At 42.6% G+C, this 23,525-nt stretch overlaps 1 protein-coding gene across 1 annotated transcript in view; it reads right to left on the bottom strand.

Annotated features, from left to right (window-relative positions):
* Positions 1-23,525, bottom strand: part of Scfd2 (sec1 family domain containing 2) — a 294,533-nt gene that overhangs the window by 255,041 nt on the left and 15,967 nt on the right. The window contains exon 3 of the mRNA XM_028780824.1: positions 12,325-12,452. Coding sequence (XP_028636657.1) covers positions 12,325-12,452 — 128 coding nt within the window. The remainder of the gene's footprint in view (positions 1-12,324; positions 12,453-23,525) is intronic.

Here is a 23,525-nt window from a genome sequence, read left to right as displayed (position 1 = left end):
CACTCACTCATGAGCCCTCTCCTGTCACTCTGTGTTCACACTCACTCGCGATTGGACTTCTGCTTGAGTTTCTTCTCTTCCAACCTCTAGCTCAGTCTCTTCCTCCACGCATCTCCTCTTCTGTTCATGTGCACACTCTTGCTTCCCTGTAGTTTCCTTTTGCCACACGGCCTTTTATTTTTTTTCACCTCATACACATATTACTTCCACATTTACCCTAAGTGAATTTTAACCTCATAGAAAATTCTACATCAGTTTCCCCAGTGTCTGGTTTATAGTAACTGGAGATACACTACTATGCTTTATTGGTTTTTGTAGTATTTTTGTATCTGGTACATTGTGGTGTTGCTGTTAAAACAGTTTTTAGTCTTCACTAAATGATTCTATTAAACAGATGTGCACATTGCACCACCACGACACAAGAAGTCTCAAAAGGGTGGGCACACAATTTCTTTAAACGATCACAATTATCCAACTACTGAATTCATAGACACTAAAATGGATAAAATGCTGTGTGAAGATTTTGAAGTTTACTAGTAAAAGTAATCAGTAACCTCAGAGAGAGCACAGTCAAGCAAACGAATCTAAGCCAGACCTGGAGAGAAAAAAAAAGCACAACAACCTGGACAGAAAAGTCAGCAAAGTGAGAGAGAAACTCGGCATGTCACACCAATTTCATCACCAGGACCTATATAAAAGCCAGCTGCAGTAACATATATTTATAATCTCAGCCACTACTGCTTAGAGACGGGAGACAGAGACAGGGTACAGAGTACAGAAGTTCTGTGCTCAGATAACCTGATGTAACTGTGCAGAAGTAGGAAGACAGACCCTGCCTCAATAAGGCAGAAGGCAAGAACTGATGTACAAGCACATCCCGTGACCTCACTCACACGCACTCATATGTACATGTGCACACACATAATAAACAAGTAAAATAATTTAATATTACAATAGAACTGCCGTATTATCTAGCTATTGCACTCCTAGGTGCACATCCATAGAATGCTAAGTCAGCAGGCCATAGAGATCCTAGCGTGGCCACGCTTTCTGCTGCAGTATTTGCAATAGCTAAGAAACAGAACTAAGCCTACACACCTACCAACAGAAGATGGAGAAAGAAAACATGCAAACATACAACGGAAGCTTATTCAGCTTTACAGAAAAGTAAAAGCATGGCTCAGGCAGGGAGACGGATGGAACTAAAGGGCATTACATGAACTGAAATGCTCCCAGATGCAGAGTCTCAATGTAAGAGTGTGTGCCTGTGCGTGTGCATGCGTGTGTGTGCATGCATGTGTGTGCATGCATGTGCGTGTGCGTGTGCATGCGTGTGTGTGCATGCATGTGTGTGCATGCGTGTGCGTGTGCGTGTGCATGCGTGCCTGTGCATGCGTGCACGTGCATGTGTGTAAGAAGAAGCTATCATAAAGGAGGGGGTAGTGAGGAGTAGAGGTAGACTGTTGGAGAGACAGCCAGTGAGGAGTGGGGAAGGGAGGATCCGCCACAAAAACGAGAGATAAGCTCGCTCTTAGACAAGAAAATTTAGGAAATTCATCACCACCAGGTGCAGCTCATGAATCTCGCTTGTCTGAGACAGAGCCTCACTCCTTACACAGCCCAGGCAGGTTCAGAACTTACTATGTAGCTCAGGTTGGTCTCAAATTCATGGCAATCCTGATCCAGTTTCCAAGTTGATCTGTCTTATAAATTTTTTTTTTTTTTTTAGTCAGAGTGACTTCTACATGGACATCTGATCCTCCTGCCTCTACCCCCTGAATGCTGAGATTACAAGCAAGTACCACCAAGCCATGTTTTATACAGTGCTAGAGATTGAACCTAGGGTTTCATCCACGCTAGGCAAAATTCTGCTACAGCCCCAGGCTTCATTAGAAATTGTTCAAGGAAAGTCTTCATTTAGAAAGGAAATGATGGTAATTACTATCAGAAAAGTCCCCCAAACTATAAACTCATTAGTAGAGATGAATACATTGTCAACTTCAAAATACTTCAGCATGAAAGCCTCTTAAATCTCTAGTATGAATGCCAAAAACTAAAATTTTCAAAAAACAACTGCAGCTATAGTAAGTTAAAGGAATATACAAAAAAATATGTTGATTGTAAACACAAAAATATAAATTTAGGAAAAGGGGACAAGCCTAGGCATTTGTTTGTGATCAAAGCTGTTATAAGCTTAAAATAGTCTATTATAACAATGTGTCTTCTGTGAGCCTCATGGTAACCACAGAACATAGACTGCAGCAGATGCACAAACAGGAAAAAGACAGGAATTGGAACTTCACATGCAGAAAAAAACAGCACAAAGATAAACAACAAGCAAGGAGTAATGAACCAGAAACAACCATAGAACCAAGTGAATGGAACAAGTCTTGACCCAGTAGGAGCCTAAACAGGAAGAGTTAACGTGGCCTACAGGAGACTCCTGCTAACTTAAAAGACAAACATGGACTTAAAGTGAAAAGATGAAGAAAGAGCTCATACACATACTGGACAACAGGAAACAAAAATGGTCTATACTTTATAAGACAGAACCGTTGCAAGAAGTGAAAACACTTAAATACATCAAGAAGCTGTGAGAGATAGATAGCTCAGTGGTTGAGGGCACTTGTTCTTGCAGAGGGCTTGGGTTTGGTTCCCAGTTATCTCCTAACTGCAGTTCAAGGGTACCCATCTTCTGAACTCCATGAGTACCAAACACATGCAGTGGTGCACATACATGCAGGCAAATTACTCATACATATAAAGTAAACTAATCTTTAAAATCTAGGTATAAATATATACCAAAACATTAAATAGTAAAGCAAATATTAAGAAATCTAAAAAAAGATAATTAGGCTCTAGTTTAATAATAGGAGACTCCAATACCCTCTTTTGTCCAGTTAGACACAATGGACATGTATGAAACCATCTGTTCAGTAGTGGTGAAATGTGTGTGCTTCTCTAGCATGCAAGAACACTCCAGCAAGAAACATTCTCTTAGAGAGGCAGAATATTACAGCACAAAACAAGTTAATGAGTTCAAGATTGGAATGGTTTGGTGTATGCTTTCCAACCACAACAGCGTGAAGCTAGAATCAACAACAGAAGGAATCTTAGAAAATTCACAAACATGCAGAAGTTAAACACCACACTCCTCCTGAGAAGCCAACAGATAAACCCAAAAGGAAAATTTAGACATAACTTGGCTCTGAAGTTAAGAGCACTAACTGCTCTTTCGGAAAATGAGAATTCAGTTCACAACCTCCTGGAACTCTAGTTCCAGGGAAGTGTGATACTGCTGGTCGGATCTCCACAGGCATACACTTATGTTCATGTACTCTCCATCTCTCCTCCTCCCTCTCCTGCATTCACACACGCATACGCACACATGCACGCATGTGCTCTCACACACAATATGTTAGTTTGAATAAGAACTACCATCTATAGGGCTGACATTCAGCACTTGGCACTGAGTTGATAGCCATGTCTGGGAAGGTCTAGACTGTGTGTGCTCAGTAGAGGAAGTAAAGCCCTGGGAGGGGGCTTTGAGGTTTCAAACGTGCTACCATTCAAAGTGTGTGTCCTTCTCTGTCTCTCTGTCTCTCTGTGTCTCCTTATGTGTGTATGTTCCTCTCTGTGTGCCTCTGTGCATGTGTGTCCCTCTCTCTGTGCCTCTGTGCATGTGTCTGCCTCTCTGTCTCTCTATCACTAATACACACATAATAAAAATTAAAACTCCTTAGAAAAAATAAGCAAAACTGATCAAAATCAATAGATGCAACATTCCAAATGGTAAGTTTACACTAATAAAACTTATAGATCCCAAATAGTCTAACATTGAGCCTCATGGAACTAGAAAAAGAACAAAAGCAGAAGGAAGAAACTAATGCATATTAGAACAACCAAAAAAAGCCCAATAAGAAACAGAAAGCACACTTTTTAAAAAATGAGTAAAATCAAGAATTGGTTTCTCATAAGCCAAAACAAACAGAGAGAGAGAGAGAGAGAGAGAGAAATATATCACTCTCTTCAAGACACAAAACCCTGGCTAAGGATTAGGTGCAGAGATTGCTCTTCACACAAAGCTGGGCTGGATGAGGAGCAAGGCAAAAGGGCCGTGTAAAGCAGGAGACTGGTACTGAGCTCAAGACCCAAAGACCAGCGGGTCGAGAGTCCACTGTCCTTTGTGCTGGGATACCTACTCCAGCTGGGGTGAACAGCGTCCCTGCACTGATATGACCTAGTGAGTAGGCTGCACTGCTCACTAGTATGCTGTGCTCAGTAAGGTCACAGGTCTAGTTTTCTAATAGGATTGCAATACTCGTGTATCTGGGTGGTGTTGATTTAATTTGATAAATTCATAGGTAGTAATGAATTACTTGTGTAAATAACTCGCTTGTTGATCTCTGGCTCATTGTTTGTGTTGCACACACAATAATTGTTTACTTACACAAATACACTCAGTCATTCAAAATGTAGCCTTATTGCTGGGATTTTATATGATATGGAATAATTTTGAATAGTCTACAATCTGATGTACACAACCTGTAAGAACCTAATAAAATATATATAATAACTATTCTGCATTTTTTAAATTTAGTTTTTGTTTCCTGATACAAGGTCTAGCTTTGCATCCCATGCTGGCTTGGAATTCTCTACCTAGCCCAGGCTATCCTCCAACTATTGTTCTTCCTTTGCCAGCTTACCAGGTGTTGAGATTCCAGGTGTGTATATACCAACACACCCAGCTTACAATTATGTTTCCAATTTTTTTTAAAAAAAGTGGTATTTTATCTTGAACTCTGTATAGTCTCTAGAAAACAATTCACTGAGTTCTACCTCCTTTTTTGATTTAGATATTTCACTTCTTTGAGAATTTCCTACGTGGGTACTGTATTTCTATAATTTCTACCCCAATTCCTCCTGTTCATACTCACTCACTCCCAAAGAGACCCCTTCTTCTTTAATTACTATTGCTTTTTATTAATTTATATATTTATTCACATTACATCCCAATATCTGCCCCCTCCTCCCAGTCCCCCCTCCCACAGTCCTTCTCCCATTTCCCTCTCCCTTCTCTTCTGGGAAGGAGATCCCCCTGGGTATCACTCTAGCCTGTCTCATCAAGTCTCTGTAGGACTAGGTTATCCTCTCCCACTGAGGCTAGACAAGGCAGCCTCAGTTTAGGAGAATGGGATCCTCAGGTGATCAACAGGCTCAGAGTCAGCCACCTCTCCTGTTGTCGGGGGACCTGCATGAAGACCACGCTGTGAACCTGCCACATGTGGACCGGGGCCTAGGTGCAGCCCATGCTCACTCTGATTGGCGGTTCAGTCTCTGGGAGCCCCAAGGGTCCAGGTTAATTGACTATTGGTCTTCCTGTGGAATCCCTATCCCCTTTGGATCCCTCAATCCTTCCCCCAACTCTTCCACAAGACTCCCCAAGCTCCATCCAGTGTATGCTGTAGGTTTATTTACTGTAATTTCTGCTGTTCCATGTACAAACTCTTTTTCTCTCTGCATCCACCCTCCTCCTAAGTCCCCCTGTTGCTCACATGCTCGAGTGTCTCAGGCTAGCCACTTAGGATTTGCTGACCTGTCAGAATTGCCTCTTTTTAACGTCTAACAGTGACTCAATCTCGAAGGAACTGTGTCAAATTTAAATCTCATAGAATATAGCAATCTTTACAATATGATTCTCATAGATGTCCCCACAAACCCATGTTCCTGACACACCTTCAGGCATGGTCAAAACTATGTTGATAATATTGAAGTTCTGCTACTACACTGTATTTGCACTAATGACATAAAAATGACATTAAGTGGTCACAAGTGTTGAGGTTTTAACACCAATCAGACAGCAGCATGGAATTATACAGGTAGTCAGCTCCTCTCCAGAATGGCCATGATGCAAATGTTACTCATTTGACCAACCTTAGGAACTGATCAGCGAGGAGGCAGTACGGTGGAGGGACAGAAGCATCCTTGTGCACCTCTGCAAGAGTTGGGCCACAAGGAGAAACTGTATTCTATAAAGTGACCCTAAGAATGAGTTCTAGGAATCTAAGCAAAGAAACAGGGCATCTAAAAAGCATAGAGAAGGGCTGGGAGTTTGCTCAGTGGGTAAAGCACTTGCAGTACAAGAGCAAAGCCCTGAGCTCAAGTCCCCAGGATGGAGAAAAACTGGCACAGCACTGTGCCTCTGCAACCCCAGTGCACTGGGCTGGAGGAAATATGTGGTCTTTTTTGGAGAGTGACGTGAAAATAAGACAGAGACTAAGACCCTAAGGTCTAGAGAACTCATTAACTAAGCTCGATATGCAAGGCATAACCAAAGGTGAGAAATCAATAGAGCAGCAGAGTGTAAGTAAGAAAAGAAGGCATGCACGAGCCTAGTAGAAAGACAAAGGCATCAGAAATGCAGAGCCATGAGGACAAGAGTGGAAAATTCCATGGAAGGAGATGTGACAGATGCCCAGAGACAACAAGTGGAACAAAAACATCAGAAAGGAAGTCTGCAAACATAACAGTCACACAGCACACTAAAGCAGAAATGCTAACTGCTTCTTTATGTCACCCACATTCATCAGCCAACCCATTCACTGAATCAACAAGCACCGCGCTACCTGTCATGTTTTGAGTTCTTCAAATGGCCAGTGAGGACTGTGACTTAGACACTGTCTGCTAAGGCTTTAGGTTAATGTACAATACACTGTGGCAAGTACTAAGAAGAGTGGTGGCTCCTTAGGAACCAGAGTAACCAAGAAAAGGGAAGACAGAAATCATATGTTAACTCTGCAAAGAAAGCAGCAGCCACCTCAGGTCATGAAAAATAACCCAGATTTTACAATGAGACACAAAGACGTGAGACTGTGTCCACACATGCTCGGGACTGTATGCTGGAAAGCGAGTAATACAGTGGTCAAGGCTATGGCAGGAAATGATGTAAGTTTGGAAGAAGGAACTTTTCACTGGAGCATAAGCTAAGAAGAGTCTGAAGAGTTAATAAACAACAGGAATGGACATTGACAAGAAAGAAGCCAGGCCAATAACCCTACTGTGCACCCTCAGCTCACTGTCTAACCTGCTCATGTCTCTCTAGTTAGTACCTGACTGAGGGGTGGGGCAGGAAGCCTGTGTAGGCAGTCATGGTCAGCCTCCAGGGGCACGGTAAGAGGAGAGAAAGTGGCGTGCAGGAACAAGCAATGAACGTACTCAGACAAAACAGCAGAGCCTGGCTCTGAGAAGGCTCACAGGAGGAACAGAGAGTAAAGCGAGAAAGCAGGACCACACATGAGCACACCACAGGGCCTAAAGGCAGAAAGCTGTCCAAAATAGAATGCTTTATGCCTGGGCAACTTCACGGAGTAATGTGGATCCCTTCGGGGATTTTGAGCAAGGGGATGATACAATGACAGCTGCACAGATAGATAGGGTGTGGACACCTGTCCGGACCCCTCTCTCAGGAAGAGACTTGATAAGAAGTTAGACAGAGCCAGGCTTCAGGCTTCACTTACTTGTTCTGTGACTGTGTTGCAGGCTAGCCAGTAGACTAGAGGTTTTCAACCTGTAGGTTGCAACCCCACTGGGAGCTCAACAACCTTTTCACAGGGGCCACACAACAAGTATCCTGCATCTCAGATGTTTATATTACGATTCTAAACAGTAGTAAAATTACAGTTATGAAGTAGCAATGAAAATAATTTCATGATTGGAGGTTACCACAACATGAGGAACTGTATTAAAGCACTGCAGCAGACAGAAAGTGGATCACCTATTTGAACACAGAAATTTGGCTAATTAAAAAATAAGACTAACCAAAGGGTGTCTGTCGTAGGAGTAACAATAAGAAGATGCAGTTGCCAACAACACGGTGGGGAAAACCTAAAGGTGTACGGGTTGAAACTTAGACCCCCGAGACTAGGCGCTCAGCTGGGTGGTGCCTCTAAGGAGGGGAACCATCAAGTGGCTTCTCCAAGTACTGGATCAACTGCAATTGTGACCACAGGAAGGCCCCGCCCCTCAGGAGGTAGTACCGCTGACAGGCAGAACACAAGCTCCTGGGAAGCAGATAAAAAGGAGCAAGTAAACTCTTGCCCCTCCAGCCACATCTCCCTCAGGACTGTTTATAGCACAGCCTGCCACAGAGACAGATGGAAAAGAAGTGTACTCTCAGAGTTCCAGCCCTAATCTAAGAAATAATAACTTAACAGCACAGAAATCCTATAAAATTCTCAACTTCCTAGGTCTCAGTTTTCCTGGTCTCTGAAATGGGTGTGAAAAATGGATAGCAAACTCACATGATTATTGAAAGCATTAAACAACCAAACTATGGAAAAAATCCACTGCAGTGCCTGTAAGTGAACAGCTGTTCAATAAAAATTAATTTTCTTGCCCTTTCCACAAATTAGTAACAAGTAAAACATAAAGGCAATATGAGAGTTAAGCAGTATATTGCCCTAGGACATGCCTAGATTTTCTCACATTTTGTAAACTGTAATTACATGGTATATTGGTCTTAATTAGTGTTTGATCTCTCCTTTTACAGACGCTGCCAATCCACCTTTCTTCATTTTAGCTTTGCTCCCCTATTCTCATAATCATCATCTTCCTCCTCTTCCTCCTCCCTCCCCCCTCTCTCGAGCGCACACACACACACACACACACACATTCCTCTTAAACACAAAATTCTGAATAATAAAGTAAAAGAAAATCTATATGTGACAAAGACATAGCTTGTATCCAGACTGAAAAAAAATAAGGGTGACTGTAAGGAGCAAGATCAGGAAGGAGGGATGGAGTCCTCCCATGCTGCTCAGAGCAATTCTCACCTTCTGGGAACAGATACTTTCCCCAGTTTGAGGGTAAATTCATGCTGGGGTGATAAGCCACAGAAGTGTGACTCACCCACAAATCTACCTGTCTGTGTATCCTTCCACCTGGGAAGCAAAGCTACAGAAACACAGTGTCCCGCACAACAACCGAGGATACAGCTAAGAAGAGTGAGGGCTGAGGAAACCGACCCCCGTAGTGGGCTGGGGACACCTCAGGCAAAGGCCTCCGCATCCAGGCTGCACTTAACTAAGAAACACTAAAACACACCTGCCTGTCTTGCTTCCATGCTTCTGGCCATAATGCTCGTAGACTCATCCTCCAAATCTGTAAGCAAGTCCTCGATTAAATGAGTCTTTTATTTAATAAAAAGAAAAAAGAAGCCCTAAAATAATAAGCAGAGGTCTCAAGCATGCACGCTCTCATAAGGCATCGAGCTGAAAGGACGGACAGTAGTGTTTCACTGCATTCTGTTGGGCTGCTCCTGACATAAGTCCAACACCACAGAGTAGATGCCTTCTGCGGAGAGTGAAGAGCAGGCCCTGAAGATCCTTCAGTCACAGTGGACCTCTGGAGAAAAGCATGCTGGGAAACCTGCCATAGAAATTTCTATGGCCTTTTTGGGTTTAAACAAATGTATTTCTTATGGTCTATTTGTTTTTTACTTTTAGAAGACATTTTTTCTTTGCATGAAAGTCAGTAAAAAAAAAAAAAAAAAAGTACAATTCCTTTTCCAGTGTTTTAGAAATCACTTTTCTGGAATACATCTACTTAACTGACAATTTAATAACAAACTCTCAGTCAGATGACAGATATTTAGATATACAATGATAAAATGAAGTTTTTTCTTTGTTTGAGCAATTAGTTTTATCATTTAAGAGAACACAGTTTATATCTATTGGTGCGCAGAGTGGATGGGGGATTTTTATATTGATGATCTGGTCTGAGGTTTTCAGCAGGAAAAAAAAGTTTCATAAATTTAAATACTGGTGAATGCTTGATCTAGAATCAAAAGCTGTTTAATGTCTCAAGAACACCCGAAGCTTTGATTGGAGGCAGAAAAAATCATGCTTTAGCAGACTTTACAACAGAGGCCAGGGAGTCCTGGGGAGTCTGGTTTCTTCCTGGCTACGGCATTCCAAATGTCCACCATTTGAGCCACTGGCATGCAACTGTTTAATGATAGCTGGCTGATAGTCAGGTTTCAAATATTGAGGTCTCAGTGTATTGAAAACTTGCAGTTCTTTTTCTAACTTCTTATGGTTCTAGGTCTGTATATGGGAATGAGGCCCACAAGAAATTCCGCCTAGTGACAGTAAGCAGAAGTGGGTCACCACACTGCCTTATCTCTGAGACTAGACGGCACTTGGCACAGGCATCGAGCATGAGCTGACCCTGCTAACAATCCGCTGTTTCTTTCTTCCCCTCCACCCCCACCTCCCCTGTCTGGAATTTGGGGATAAAGAAAAGTATTTTATCTTTTTTTGGGGGGGGAGGGGGGTGGAGGGTTGTGGGAGTTGATAAGAAAAAAAATACAAACATTTAAATTTGAATTCTTTGTGGAATTACTCATGATGTTTTGTGGATTTTTTTTTAATTTCTGGCTTTGGTTATTTTTCAAAGACATAGCTCTTGAGAAAAGTAAAGTTTATTGATCTTTAAGGAGTCTAGTGTTGAGATATAACACTTGATTCATGCTCTACGATAACATCATAAGGTCTGCCACAAAAATACAGTATAAATCATCAGGATCGTCCACGCACTCTGCCCTTTCTTTAGTCACAATATGAATTAGTTCTTGCTTCACTGTACTTATGAGTAAGAAACTCCAAACTAAACAAACACATAGGACTGTGGAAAGAAAAGAGGCAAGCAGCCCAGCATGGTGGTTCATCCCAGCACTGGGGAAGCTAAGGAAGGAAGATTCTGTGTTCAAAAGGGAAGAGGGCAGGATGGAGGTCCACTGGAGAAATGACTCATACAGAGTCATCCTAGTAACCACATAAAATCCTGGCATGTAGTCACCATGATCAAGAAGTAGAGATAAGGGATTCCGATGCAACCTGCCTTTGTAAATAGTTTGGGAAGTTATGGAGTAAGACAGCCGATGACGTCTACCTCTGGTCTTCATGTGCATGTACACATATACATATGCTAAGGTAGTCCAACATGCATGCACATAAATATACACACCACACACAAGTATACATGTTAAAAACGACAGAGAAAGAATAAAAGGAAGCACGGACAGGAACAACTCTGGGTTAGAGTTTTTGACTGTGGGATGCCAACCCCATCCCTCACTTGATGCCCTGTCTTTCTACTGGAGGTGGGCTCTACAAGTTCCCTCTCCCCACTGTTTAGAATTTCATCTAAGGTCCTTCCCTTTGAGTCCTGAGCGTTTCTCACCTCCTAGGTCTCTGGTACATTCTAGAAGGTCCCCCCACCTACCTCCCGAGGTTGCCTATTTCCATTCTTTCTGCTGGCCCTCGGGGCTTTACTCCTGCTCCCACCCTATAACTGGTCATGTTCCCCCTTTTCCCTCCTTGTCCCGTCTCCTACCCAGGTCCCTCCCTCCCTCTGCACGCCCCCTCTCACACACACAGACACAGACACAGACACAGACACAGACACAGACACACAGACACACACACACACACACACACACACACACACCCTGTGATTGCTTTCTTCTCTCCCAAGTGGGACTGAGGCATCCTCACTTGGGCCCTGGAGAAGAGACTCAGGGAAGGGAGGTTTAGTGACAGGCCCAAATTGGGATCCAGCTCAAGGGGAGGCTGCAAGGCCTGATACTGTAACTGATGCTATGGAGTGCTTACAGATAGAAGCCTAGCATGGTGGCCCTCCAAGAGGCCCAACAAGCAGCTCAAAGAGTCAGATACAGATACTTACACTCAACCAGTGGACAGAAGCCAGGGACCCCTGTGGTTGAATTAGGGAAAAGCTGGAAGAAGCTGAGGAGGAGGGTGACTCCATAGGAAGACCAGCAGTCTCAACTAACCCAGACCCCCAAGATCTCTCAGACACTGAGCCACCAACCAGGCAGCATACAGCAGCTGATATGAGGCCCCCAACACATGAACAGCAGAGGAGTGCTGGGTCTGGCCTCAGTGAGAGAAGATACATCTAACCCTTGAGAGACTGGAGGCCCTAGTGAGTGGGGAGATCTGGTGGGATGGGGGTGGTTGGAGGTGGGTGGGGTCAGAGACACCCTCTTGGAGATGGGGAGGAGGGATGGGATGAGGGACTGTTGGAGGGCACAATGGGGGGGGAATAACAACTGGACTGCAAAAAAGATTAAAGATCATTAAAAGACAAAAACAGGAAGCAGGAAAAGAGAAACGATAGGAAGGTAGGAAGGTGGGGGCTGGAATGAATAGACAAACACCAGGATAGTCTCAAAGCTGCAGCTTTGCTTCTACTCAAGACAGATAGGATTTCTGTGCTGCCTCCAAGCAGGCAGAGGCTTACCCATACTCATCTTGATGGGCAGGTTCTCTCTGCTGGCTGCTTCCACTAGATGTCTCCGAACTTCCATCACTGCCTCTTTGTGCTTGGTGTTCAGTAAGGCTTCCCAGAGGCCCTTGGCTGAGGCATCACTGCAGTGGAAACACATATAGCTTAGAGGAAATTCCTACTGGGAAGCGGTGAGGACTGCAAGAAAGAAACCTCAGCATTTCCTCATGAGCACTAGCACCATCATTCCCACTGGTAACTATTAACTTGATACAGAGTGTCTAATTCATTTAGTATTAACTTGATACAGAGTGTCTAATTCATTTAATGGGCAGAGTATTGAGGAATTAAGGGGACAACAAATCAGGATAAAAGAGAGAAGAAAGGCTACATTGTTCCATGAAAGTATGAGAAAACTATGTGTTAGATATATCTTTGGAGACTGTTCACTTGAAAGTAGTTCACAGTACAATTCATTCCTAAAGAAACACTGATGTTACAAAAGCCAAAATTAAATGTAACGCTAAAATCAACATATCGGTAGCCTCAACTGGACATAGCATTCTGCACAGAGAACTCCTCACTGAGAGTTCTTGTATGGACTTTCAATGCACTTCCTAACAGGCAGACTTCCTGGTGAATAAGAAGAGGGCTTGCACTCAGTAGCAGGCCCTGAGTATCCACTCCAGGCATTCAGTAGGAAGGACGGCCCTTAAGGAGGCCTTTACAATTGTCTGTTGATAGCAGCCCAAGCACCGCATTATGCAGGGTCGCATCTGGGTTCATTTCCCAGTAGCTCTCTGTCTCATCTGCCATGCCATGTCCCTGTTATAAATGAGAACAGTGTTCTTTCCGGAAGGCCACTGCCACAAAGCCAAGTATACGCATTTGTAATAACGTTGTCAAAGCTCACTATAAAGGAAACAAGGGTGACTTCTGTTCTTTCCTAAGGACATCTTCCACCTAAGAAGCACCACTAACTCACACACCTCTCAATAAAGAGGAGTACCCTTATTAGCAGCACTTTTACATGTGAAGTAACATCTTTAATCTCAAAACTATAACTTCTCTGATGGTTACCTTAGTTACCAACTTGACAGACTGAGGAATACACAGAAAATCAGTCAAGCACATTTATCCGTGTATCTGTGGGGATGTTTCCAGAGGCTCAGTGAGCTAAGCAGGGAAGATCTGACCTGCCTATGGGCTCCACTGTCCAATATATTGGGCGCTGGACAGAACCAGAAACTAAACAGGGAACACTTCAAGCCTGGGCTAGGCCCTAGGTGTGGGCGTTCTGCTGCTTTTGCCACTGCTTACAGCCAGTAGGCTCGACATCCAGCTTTTGAATGCTCACTCAGCTTTACAGGGCGCTTTTCTAAGCCTCCATACTAGGCCTTGCCTCTAACTCCTCCCCCACCTCATTCTGAGGCATCCAGCTTCTTCAACGGAGGGAGCAGCTCCCTCTAGCTTTCTAGCTGTTCACAGCTATTGTAGAACTCCCAGTCTGCAACTGTACAAGTCCTTTTTCTAATTATAAACTCAGTCTTGGTGCTCCTCTAGAGGACCCGAACAGAACCCTGCATCTATTATCCGTAGGTTTAACTACATGAGCGTGTAGATGTCATGCCCTATATGTGGATGGCATACAGATAAACTCTCACTGACTTAAAATCTGCAAGTTTACATAGTTATAACACATAAGCAAAGACATTACAAGTCATGTGACACGAGTTTCACTGATGAGTAAATGAACTCTATGCTAATACAATCCTATCTGGGAAGATAGTGGCTGAGAGAATAGCTTCTTATGCAAACAACAAGCTTGTACAAAGAAACTAAAGCTCTAAATGCAGACAAAGGAAGACATTATGCCTCTGCTCAGAAAGGGGAATGGTTATCAAAAGAGGAATGGTTATCATGTCATAGCTACAAACGGGAGAAAGGAGCATGTTAGAACATTCAAAGCAGATATGTAAGAGACCTAAGACTGTTTTGTTCCTTCCAAGGGGTGCAAAGACAGTCTTTACCGTAATTCAAAAGAACATGTATTTGCTTTGATGTTTTCAAGAAAACACTCACTTTCTCTAAGGAGTGGAATGCAATTGGGAATCACTGAAGATGCTGAGCAGCCAATTTACACGGTCAGCTTCCCAAACTCATGGCCCACAATCACACCCTACCTTTTCCCGTCAACATTACTCTCCCCGGATCCCAGGTCTCAGTCTCAACACAGGAGCTGCAGAGTGGAATGTCGCTGCCCTCTTCCCTTCCGTGAGAATATACATCTCACTAATACAGCACATCTCCAAGGTCCCAGTGGACTAATGCTGAGACTGCCCAGTAGCTTACAGAAGTCACTTAGATGCATGCTCTTGAGTCAAAAAGGTTGTGTGGAAACTCCAAATATTGTCCCCACAACCCAATCCAACCATACAGGCTATGGTACAATCCTCTTAAGCATAAGACGTCTTTCTCTTCTTTTCCAAGAATTTTCTTCCTAAAACCGTGCCTCGAACACTGGTCTCTTCTAAAATGTAAGCTTATCAGAGAGAGATAAACAATGAGGAAGCCATCTAGTCCTTATGCTAGCCCACTCTCGATCCTCACTGGACCTACCTGATCTTTATACCGCCGCCAGACTTAGCGTGTGTTTCCATGTTTAATCCTTCCATAGCTTGCTCATGAAAGATGAAGTACTTCTATGAAAACAGGGACTTTGTCGGACTCACTGCAAAACTCCTCATTACCTGAAACTGGTGGCAAGTCTGTGGTAGGTCTCTCAATAAATATTAAATAAATTAAACTGCAAGTAGAATAAGCTGGAGCATATAATTAATTCTCTCTTTCCCTCATCCAACTCCTTTATGAGGAAAGCAATATGAATGACTTCACAGACTCAGTACGAGAATATGTACACACAGCTCTTTTCTGACTTCCTAGATTAAGCTGTGTTGTTGCTGCTGCCATTACTACTGTGACTGGACGGCTTACAGTGGGGCTTAATAGACAGGACAAATCCACTTAATTATCAAATGTTCTTATTCATAAATTCCTAGTTGTGCACATTCACTCACTCCAGATTCACACTCTCTAGCTCTTGTGTTGTAAAATACCTTAGAAGAAATACAGATTTTCTGAGATTCCTAACACTGACACATGGGTCACATTTCCTTAAAAATTGTTTTGTCAATGCCAACAGTTTTGTCTGTGTGATTTCATGTGTGCTTCCTGTTCTAAGCAGTTTATTTTATCCCATGGTTATTCTCTGTGTGTACTGTGTGCATATGATGTGTGTGTAGATGCAGCCTCATACTTGAAAGTTAGAAGACAACTTTTAAAGAGTTGGTTTTCTCCTTCCTCGGATGTGAGATATAACTTAGGGATCAGACCATGTAGTAAACACCTTTAACAGCTGAGCCATCTTGCCAGCCCTTAAAAAGTCTCTCTTTTTAAATCATGTTATTTTATGTGTATGGATGTTTTGCCTACATGTATGTCTATACACCATGTACATGTGTATCTGCAGAAGTGAGGACACTGGATCCCCTGGGACTGAAATCAGAAACCATTGCTAGCTACCATGTGGGTACTGGAAATTGAGTCTGGGTCCTCTGAAAGAGCAACCAGTGTTCTTCAGTGCTAAACTGAGAGAGGACTTAATTTTGGATTAGAGATTAGAGGAATACAGTCCATCACTTCAAGGGAGACATGTTCATGGGAACATGAAGTAGCTGGTTAGATTATGTCTTCAGTCAGGAAACAGAGACTTGAATATTCAGATTCAGTTCACTTTCTTTCTTTTTTTTTTAAACCTGGGATCTGGCCCACAGGAAGCTGCCACATACATCCATTAGGATCTTCCCTCCTAAGTTAACCTTGTGTGAAACACCAGTCTCTGGGTGTGACTCCAAATCTCACTGAGTTGAAATCAAGATAAAGCATACAAAACTACTCCTTATAACTCAATCTCTAAATATATTTAAACCATAGCAGCCTACCTCTGTCCTCAAATACTCATGAACATTTTATAATGCACAAGACATTTAGTTCATCCATAAACAGTCTTCCAAATGTTAACAGTTCTGATATTGTTCCAATGCCCAAAGTCCAAAGTCTCTTCTGAGACTCAAGGCATCATAAGATCCTGTAAAATCAAACAGCAAGTTAGATATTATCTAATGGCACATTCCAAAGAGGAAGAATGCGGGTATAGCAAGGAACTATTAAACCTAAGTAAAACCAAACACCAGCAGAACAAATATCAAACCCTGGAGCTCCATATCTAATATCAGGGCTTGTGGTTGCATCATCTGGACCCCAGTGGATTGACCAGCCCCACCCCTCTAATTTTGCAGTCTATAACACATCCTGCAGCATATGTGCTCCTCTCTAGGGCTAGCTCCCGTCTGCTTCCTCAGTGTATGGCTCATGGTCCTAGCATCTCCAACATCCTGAGGTCTCCATAGTAACTTAGGCTTCCTGGTCAGTTTGACTTAATGACCTCTTAGGACCTCCTTACAGGGAATCCAATCCTACTAGGGAATCCAATCCTATTACACATTGACTGGACTCAGCAGCTTTCTAGAATTTTGGTGAAAGTCTCTATGACCCTATATGCCTTGCTTGTATGCCTAAAAACCAGCACCATTAGATGACACTGCCAAACTCTGCTGCCAAGTAAAGACATACCTGAGAGCCACCCATCCCACATATATACTTCTATTAGAGCATAGAACTTAGAAACTTAACTTGGAAATATGGAGAAATCAAGGTGTTATTAATCAGAAAACTTCCTTCCTCTCTGTTACCTAGCTTCCGTAGTATTAGAAGGTGCTCTACATATTGCATATTGGAGAATAACCAAAAGTCATACCCAGCTGTGACCCCTGGTGCTACAGGAATGATCAGTGTGACAAGACATGAGGAATACAGGTACAATAGTCGCAAGAATGCTATGGGAGTGGCCAACTGCTTTCTGAGTGGATTTAAGGCCTCCTCCACAGGAGGAAATAAATGCCTGATACTATAAATCTGATCAAAAACTAGAAGCTTGGGGGAGCAAGGGTCCCTGAGGTAAGCTCTCTACTGTTGTTATTGTGCTAAATGGGCATGGTACCAAATGGCCCTCTAAAGTCACTCTTTAGAAGCATGGCTTAGTGCGGCTCTCAAACCTTATCAGGTGCGTTTCTTTATTAAATGGATGATGGTCATTGGCACTCGTCTCTAGCAATTATAGCAATTACTGCATTAGCTTTCTTAGGAACTTCAAACTCACTCAAGCTCCCTTCATCGACAAGCTGTGCAGTGCTCACCTGCAGTCTCTTGCTGGGTAAGTAAGAACAGTAAACAGTAATCATGCTATAATCTGGATGCTACGTTGTCTTAAAAGGTCCTTCCAAAAACAAATATGTTCACTAGTTTTTAATACAATCTCACTCAGATATTTAGTACAAAAGCAAAACGTAGCCAGCTTACTTGCCAAAATGTAACACTCCACAAGTGAACTCCCTGTTGGCTTCTAGAACCGCATGATCCAGACCTCCACTGTCACCCTGTCTTAAGAATGTCTCTTCAAGCTCTGTTACTACAACCTCAAATGAAGCACACTACTAGCAAATCACATTTACACCTAATCTAAGCCTGTCACACCCTATTTTAACCTACTTCATCTTGCTCAGTCTTTTCTCTTAAGTTCAAGAACAGCTGATCAACATCTTTTGAATAAGTCTGGTATGAAACAGCTTTCGTTTTCATTACTACAGAAGATGTCTATGGAGCTGAAGAGATGGCTCAACAGTTAAGAGACTTGATGCTCTCTCAGAGGACCAAAGTTCAGCTCCTAGCACCTATGTGACAGCTCTCAACTGTCTGTAACTCTAGCTCCCTCATGACCTCTGTGGACAGATACACACACACACACACACCATTTACAAAATCTTTTTTTAATTTGAGGATTTTGAAACATAAATAAAACATAGTTTTAAAATATATTTTCAAATAATAACACCACATTCTATTTTGAAAGCACTTCAAAATTTATTAAAACATATTTCTTTGGTCCTTTCCTCTATGTCGTGGTCACTAACTCAATCTACAGAAGCCACAGAAAAGCCAACGGCCTAACTGAAGCATGCTCAGTCTGAAAATGGTGAAACTGGGGATCATGTTCAGGTAACAAACTTCTAAATTCAGTGAGTAAACTATCAAAGAGGCAGAATTCGGATTATGTTCAATAGTTTGTGCTGTACTCTTTTCAAATCCATAATTTCCTTACCATCCACTATTCTCCCTTTAAATAGATAATGGGCCTTATACAGGATGGAATACACGAATTAAGACTCAAGTAGCCCTAATTGTTTACAAGGCACAGGCCCTCCAGGTAACCAGGCCCTAAGCAAGGGGGACTGGGAACAAACAAGAACACATCCAAATGTCCCACTACCATCTAACAGACAGTCTGATCACTGTCACACATAAACCAAACCCCCCACCCCTTACCCACCATTGCTGTGCTGTGCTGCCTGGCTGCTGGCTAATAAATCTCTTGCTTGAAGGACAATTTAATTCAACTCCTCTCTTTCCTCCCTCCTCCTTCTTCCTATTGCTACATAAGCATATGGAGAAGATAATACTCTCGGATCCTGCATTCTTTTGTTTTGTTTTGTTTTGTTTTGTTTTAAATCATACCATGCTGTCCCCTTGCAGTCATCATTAGTCACGAACAGTCATGTTGTTACACAATGCTAATTATTTTCCACTTCAATTTAATTGTGTAAATCCTCCCCTAAAAAAACAACAGGGGGAAGTTGCCTGCCACTTTAAAAGTGTAAAGCCATGAAAAGAGGGGGAATACATATCTGTAATCCTGGTGTTCTTATGGCAAGGTAGGAGGCAGAAACGAGAGAATCCCCAGGAGATCCTGGGCCAGCTAGCCTGGTATACACAATGACAACAGGAAAATGTGTCTCAAACAAGGTGGAAGGTGAGGGAAACCCTCAGTGTTTTCCTCTGGCCTGCATACATGCCATGGGCACATGCACTCACATGTGAACATACAGAGAAGGAGGTTTTCTTATGTTTTTTTCTGAATTTTCAAGTGTTCCAAATGTATGTATATACTTGATATACAAACATTTATATAATATACATTATATATATATATATATAATCTTTTTAAAAATAAAAGGGCAAAGCATCTAAGTTGTTTTTCCATAATAGAACATTATGTTCCAAAAGGAACATTATAACACAATTCTAAGATTCCAAGTGCCAATGTGTTATCTGTGACTCTAAATGATCTTTCTGGGATGCTATATTTCTAAGCCATGTAATGTTATTTTCATTTATTGGGAACTATGTCACAGACAATACAACTATCTTATCTCACTGAATAACAACTCTCTAGAGTATTTCTCTAACTCGCTTCATAAGTGCAGAAGGATAGTCTTTAAGGTATTAGTTTGGAATCTCTTCAAGGCTTCATAAGATTTTGCCTGCCTTTCTGACCCCTGACTCAAAAGGCATAACTTTTCTTTTTTCTTCCTTTCTTTTGGATGCTGGCCAGAGCCTAAGGACACTTTGGCAGGAGGGGCGTGGAGGTGGGGGGTTCAGCTGCTTTTCTGTGGTGTGGCTGGCTTCCATGCCCTTAATTCAAATGGCATAACTATCTCTATCTTCCTCTTCCAAGCAGCTGCTGAGAATAACAGCTAGTCTATTTGGGGAGTTCTTCCTTTAAATTATGATAAAAACTGTCCTTGCATTTTACAGGTAGGAGGGATTAGTTTGCCCAATTTATGTGGTCAATACACTGACTGTCATTCAAGTTCATGTCCCTGAAGCTGCACATATGAGGCTTGCTTATATAGAATTCTGTCAAGAAAGGGACCCAGAATGCTGGCACCTGAGGATGACTCCCCACAATGTTTGGTCAAGCTTCACATGTGCAGATTTGATTTACTGTCCAAAGTGCATCAACTGATGCATGACTACCCCATACTGTTATTTCTTTTTATTAAAACTATTTCCCTTTCACAAACCTAGTGACAATAACAGAAAGAATTAACAAGAACACATCCAGAAAGTTGGAAAATATGAATTAAGCATTTTTCTGTGGTGGTGCACGCCTTTAATCCTAGCACTTGGGAGGCAGAGGCAGGTGGATTTCCAAGTTTGAGGCCAGCCTGGTCTACAGAGTGAGTTCCAGGACAGCCAGAGCTACACATAGAAACCCTGTCTCGAAAACAACCAAAAAAAAAAAGAATTAAGCACTTTTCTGCCAGTTCCTCCTTTCCAGACATAAGTTTTAACTTACTGCAGTTACTAGAAGACAATTTTGTTAAAATTCATCTTTGAAGTGTATGATAAAATAGCAGTATGCTTGTCTTACGAAAAGATCCATTGTGTTGCTATGAAATGTAATGAGCGTCTAAACCGTGGGTAATGGGTGTTTTTAAGACTACAAGCTACCAACTAGAACCTGCCACCGGTCCTGTCTTAACAACTGTCCACAGCCTGGTTACACGAAGACACGGTCCCTTCCACTCATTCCTGGCTCTTTATTTACCATAATTACTCAGCTCTTAATGGAATTTTAGAAGTTGCCTTGGTTTGGCAAGTATGAAATGTCAGATTCAGTCTACTGGAAATAAACAGGAAATATTCACCACCAAATAAAATGCAAAGCCGGCAGCATTAATTTTTTAAAGATGCTCGAGTGTTGACTCACAGTACTTCTTCAAACAAATGGAAGGCGTGTAATTAGGAGGCTGATGTTCAACTATGAACGCACACTAGCATCTTATGAGTAAACCGGGAGAAATAGTTTCTTCGTAGTCCGCAGGAAAGCTGCACTTACTCACAGGATCTGTATCACCAGTACTTCAACAGAAACACAATAACAACAACAGCAGTGATAAACCCAGCAAACATTTTAACTTGTCGTAAAGGGAGCAAGCTGAGTCACAGTCTGTCAGTTGGAGGAATACTGACTTCCATCAGTGTGAGTTTGATGAACTAAATGAGTGAGTCAGACTCCTGTAGTCATCTTCCTCCTGACGGCTATGTTTAAACAACTCAGCTGTGAGAAGCATGGCCATTAACCTTGAGCTCCAAAACAGTGAAAGAACTGCAGTACAGGAGATGTGAACTGGATAAACCTGGAAACCAGTCTGTCCTTCATCGATCTTTCAAAATATCAGCACTTCCTGCAGCTGAACATTCATCAAGCAACTCCAGCCTCTGGAGCTAGATGTAACAGAGAAGTCACAATGGAGGTGACACAGACAGCAGCTCTGGAGCTAGATGTAACAGAGAAGTCACAATGGAGGTGACACAGACAGCAGCTCTGGAGCTAGATGTAACAGAGAAGTCACAATGGAGGGGACAGACAGCAGCTCTAGGAGAACAAACACTAAGTGACGGGTCAAGGTCACGCTGAGGAACTGACAAGCAGAGAGGAAGTAGTTAAAATGATGGCATTAGGGTAGATTGAGCTAGAGTGGCGGGGGCAGCGGGCCCATGAGAAGCCTTTCAGAAAATGAAGGAAGTATGGATGCAGCCAGGTAAGCCGCTTGGACAGCCCCACGCCAGCAAATATGAAGCCATTGCAGGCCTAGTGACTCATGCCAGAGATGGCTGACTTCTACGGGCAGCTGGGGAGTCTTTACCAGCAGACCTGTGTGCTCATATCTTCATGGTTAAAACAGCACTTAGAGTGCAGTGCTGAATGAAGCTGAGGACGGGGCTGGACGATGCCCTTTGTCACTGAGCTACCCTATCCCTCTTATAACTTTTAATTTTGAGACAGGGTCTCACTAAGCTGCCCAGGCTAGCCCTGAATTCATTTAGTAGTCCAGGCAGGTCTTAAAATTTGCTGTCTCCTTAACTCAGACTCATGAGCACCTACGAATAGCTAGGCTACCATCATTAAACCTGCTCCACTATTTATTAAGGACCTGTAATATAATGTTCTAGGTTCAAATCAACAGTGCTCCTCACGGACACCCTAGCAAATGTGGTCCTGTTACAGACCTCTCTTCCTATTTTACATTTACAATACTTGTCTCTAACAGGAACTTGTCTTAGTAAATTTTGGAGTAAAGGTAGCAATGAAACATTAAGAACAGAAATATTGCCGGGCAGTGGTGGCGCACGCCTTTAATCCTAGCACTTGGGAGGCAGAGACAGGTGGATTTCTGAGTTCCAAGACTGCCTGGTCTACAGAGTGAGTTCCAGGACAGCCAGGGCTATTCAGAGAAACCCTGTCTCAAAAAAATAAAATAAAATAAAACAAAAAAACAAAACAAAAAAAAGAAGAGAAATATTCTAGCTTTAACTGAATGTCACCATCCTGGACCCATGGGAAGATCATATTCTGCCACCAACACCTTCTGGGCTCTGCAGTATGGTTTGATTACATACAAGAGCAAAGAGGTTGGGTATAGAGTTTCTCTCACAAGCATCTGGTCAGAGGGGAAAAACAGACAATAAACTAGCAATTATGAAATCATCCAGTCTGAGGAGGCCATCTGTCTCCAGAGGCATGCACAGGTTCCTGAGAATTCCAGGCTCATCTGGTCTATATAGTGAGACCTTGTCCCATTATAGATAAACAAACCTATTTATTAAGATAGGAAATAGAGGGTAGTATTTACTAGAAACCATTATGAAGGAGGCACAAAGGAAGACACAGCTTGTTGGAAGGCCAGCAGGTGGGAAGGCTGAGGACTGAGAATCTGAACGATATCAAGCACAGCTGCAATCCAAATGAGCTGGAAGGAGGAAAGGTAGGGGGAGATGAAGAGAGGGCTGAAAAAGTAAGAACAGAGCAGGAATGGCAACAAGTGTTAGGAAGCACTGTAAACATGGCTGCAGGACGATCTGAACCATCTGTGAATAACCCTGGTCTCTACGGCATGAGATTCAGACAGGCCCAATATAGCCTGTTAATATAGCAGATTAAGTTCCCCAGAGGCAGCTTTTCAGAGCTGATAGCTACTTCTTTCTTGGCTGTGAACACAGCCCATTAGGACCAGCAATCACTTACTTGTCGTTCACAGGCAGTAAGACTTTCCATTCCTCCTTTTTCCACTGTAACTATCTTCAGAGGGCTCCCCACTCTGTTTAAAGGAGTCACAGCTTCCATTTAAACTATGAATCCCAAAGTTACAAAGATCTGGAGTTCAGTCTTCTCACAACACAGAGACATTCCAGTT

This window comes from Grammomys surdaster, unplaced genomic scaffold (genome assembly GCF_004785775.1).
Source record: "Grammomys surdaster isolate TR1022 unplaced genomic scaffold, NIH_TR_1.0 372, whole genome shotgun sequence".
NCBI classification, from domain to species: domain Eukaryota; kingdom Metazoa; phylum Chordata; class Mammalia; order Rodentia; family Muridae; genus Grammomys; species Grammomys surdaster.
This window is presented reverse-complemented; position numbering and strand designations above follow the sequence as displayed.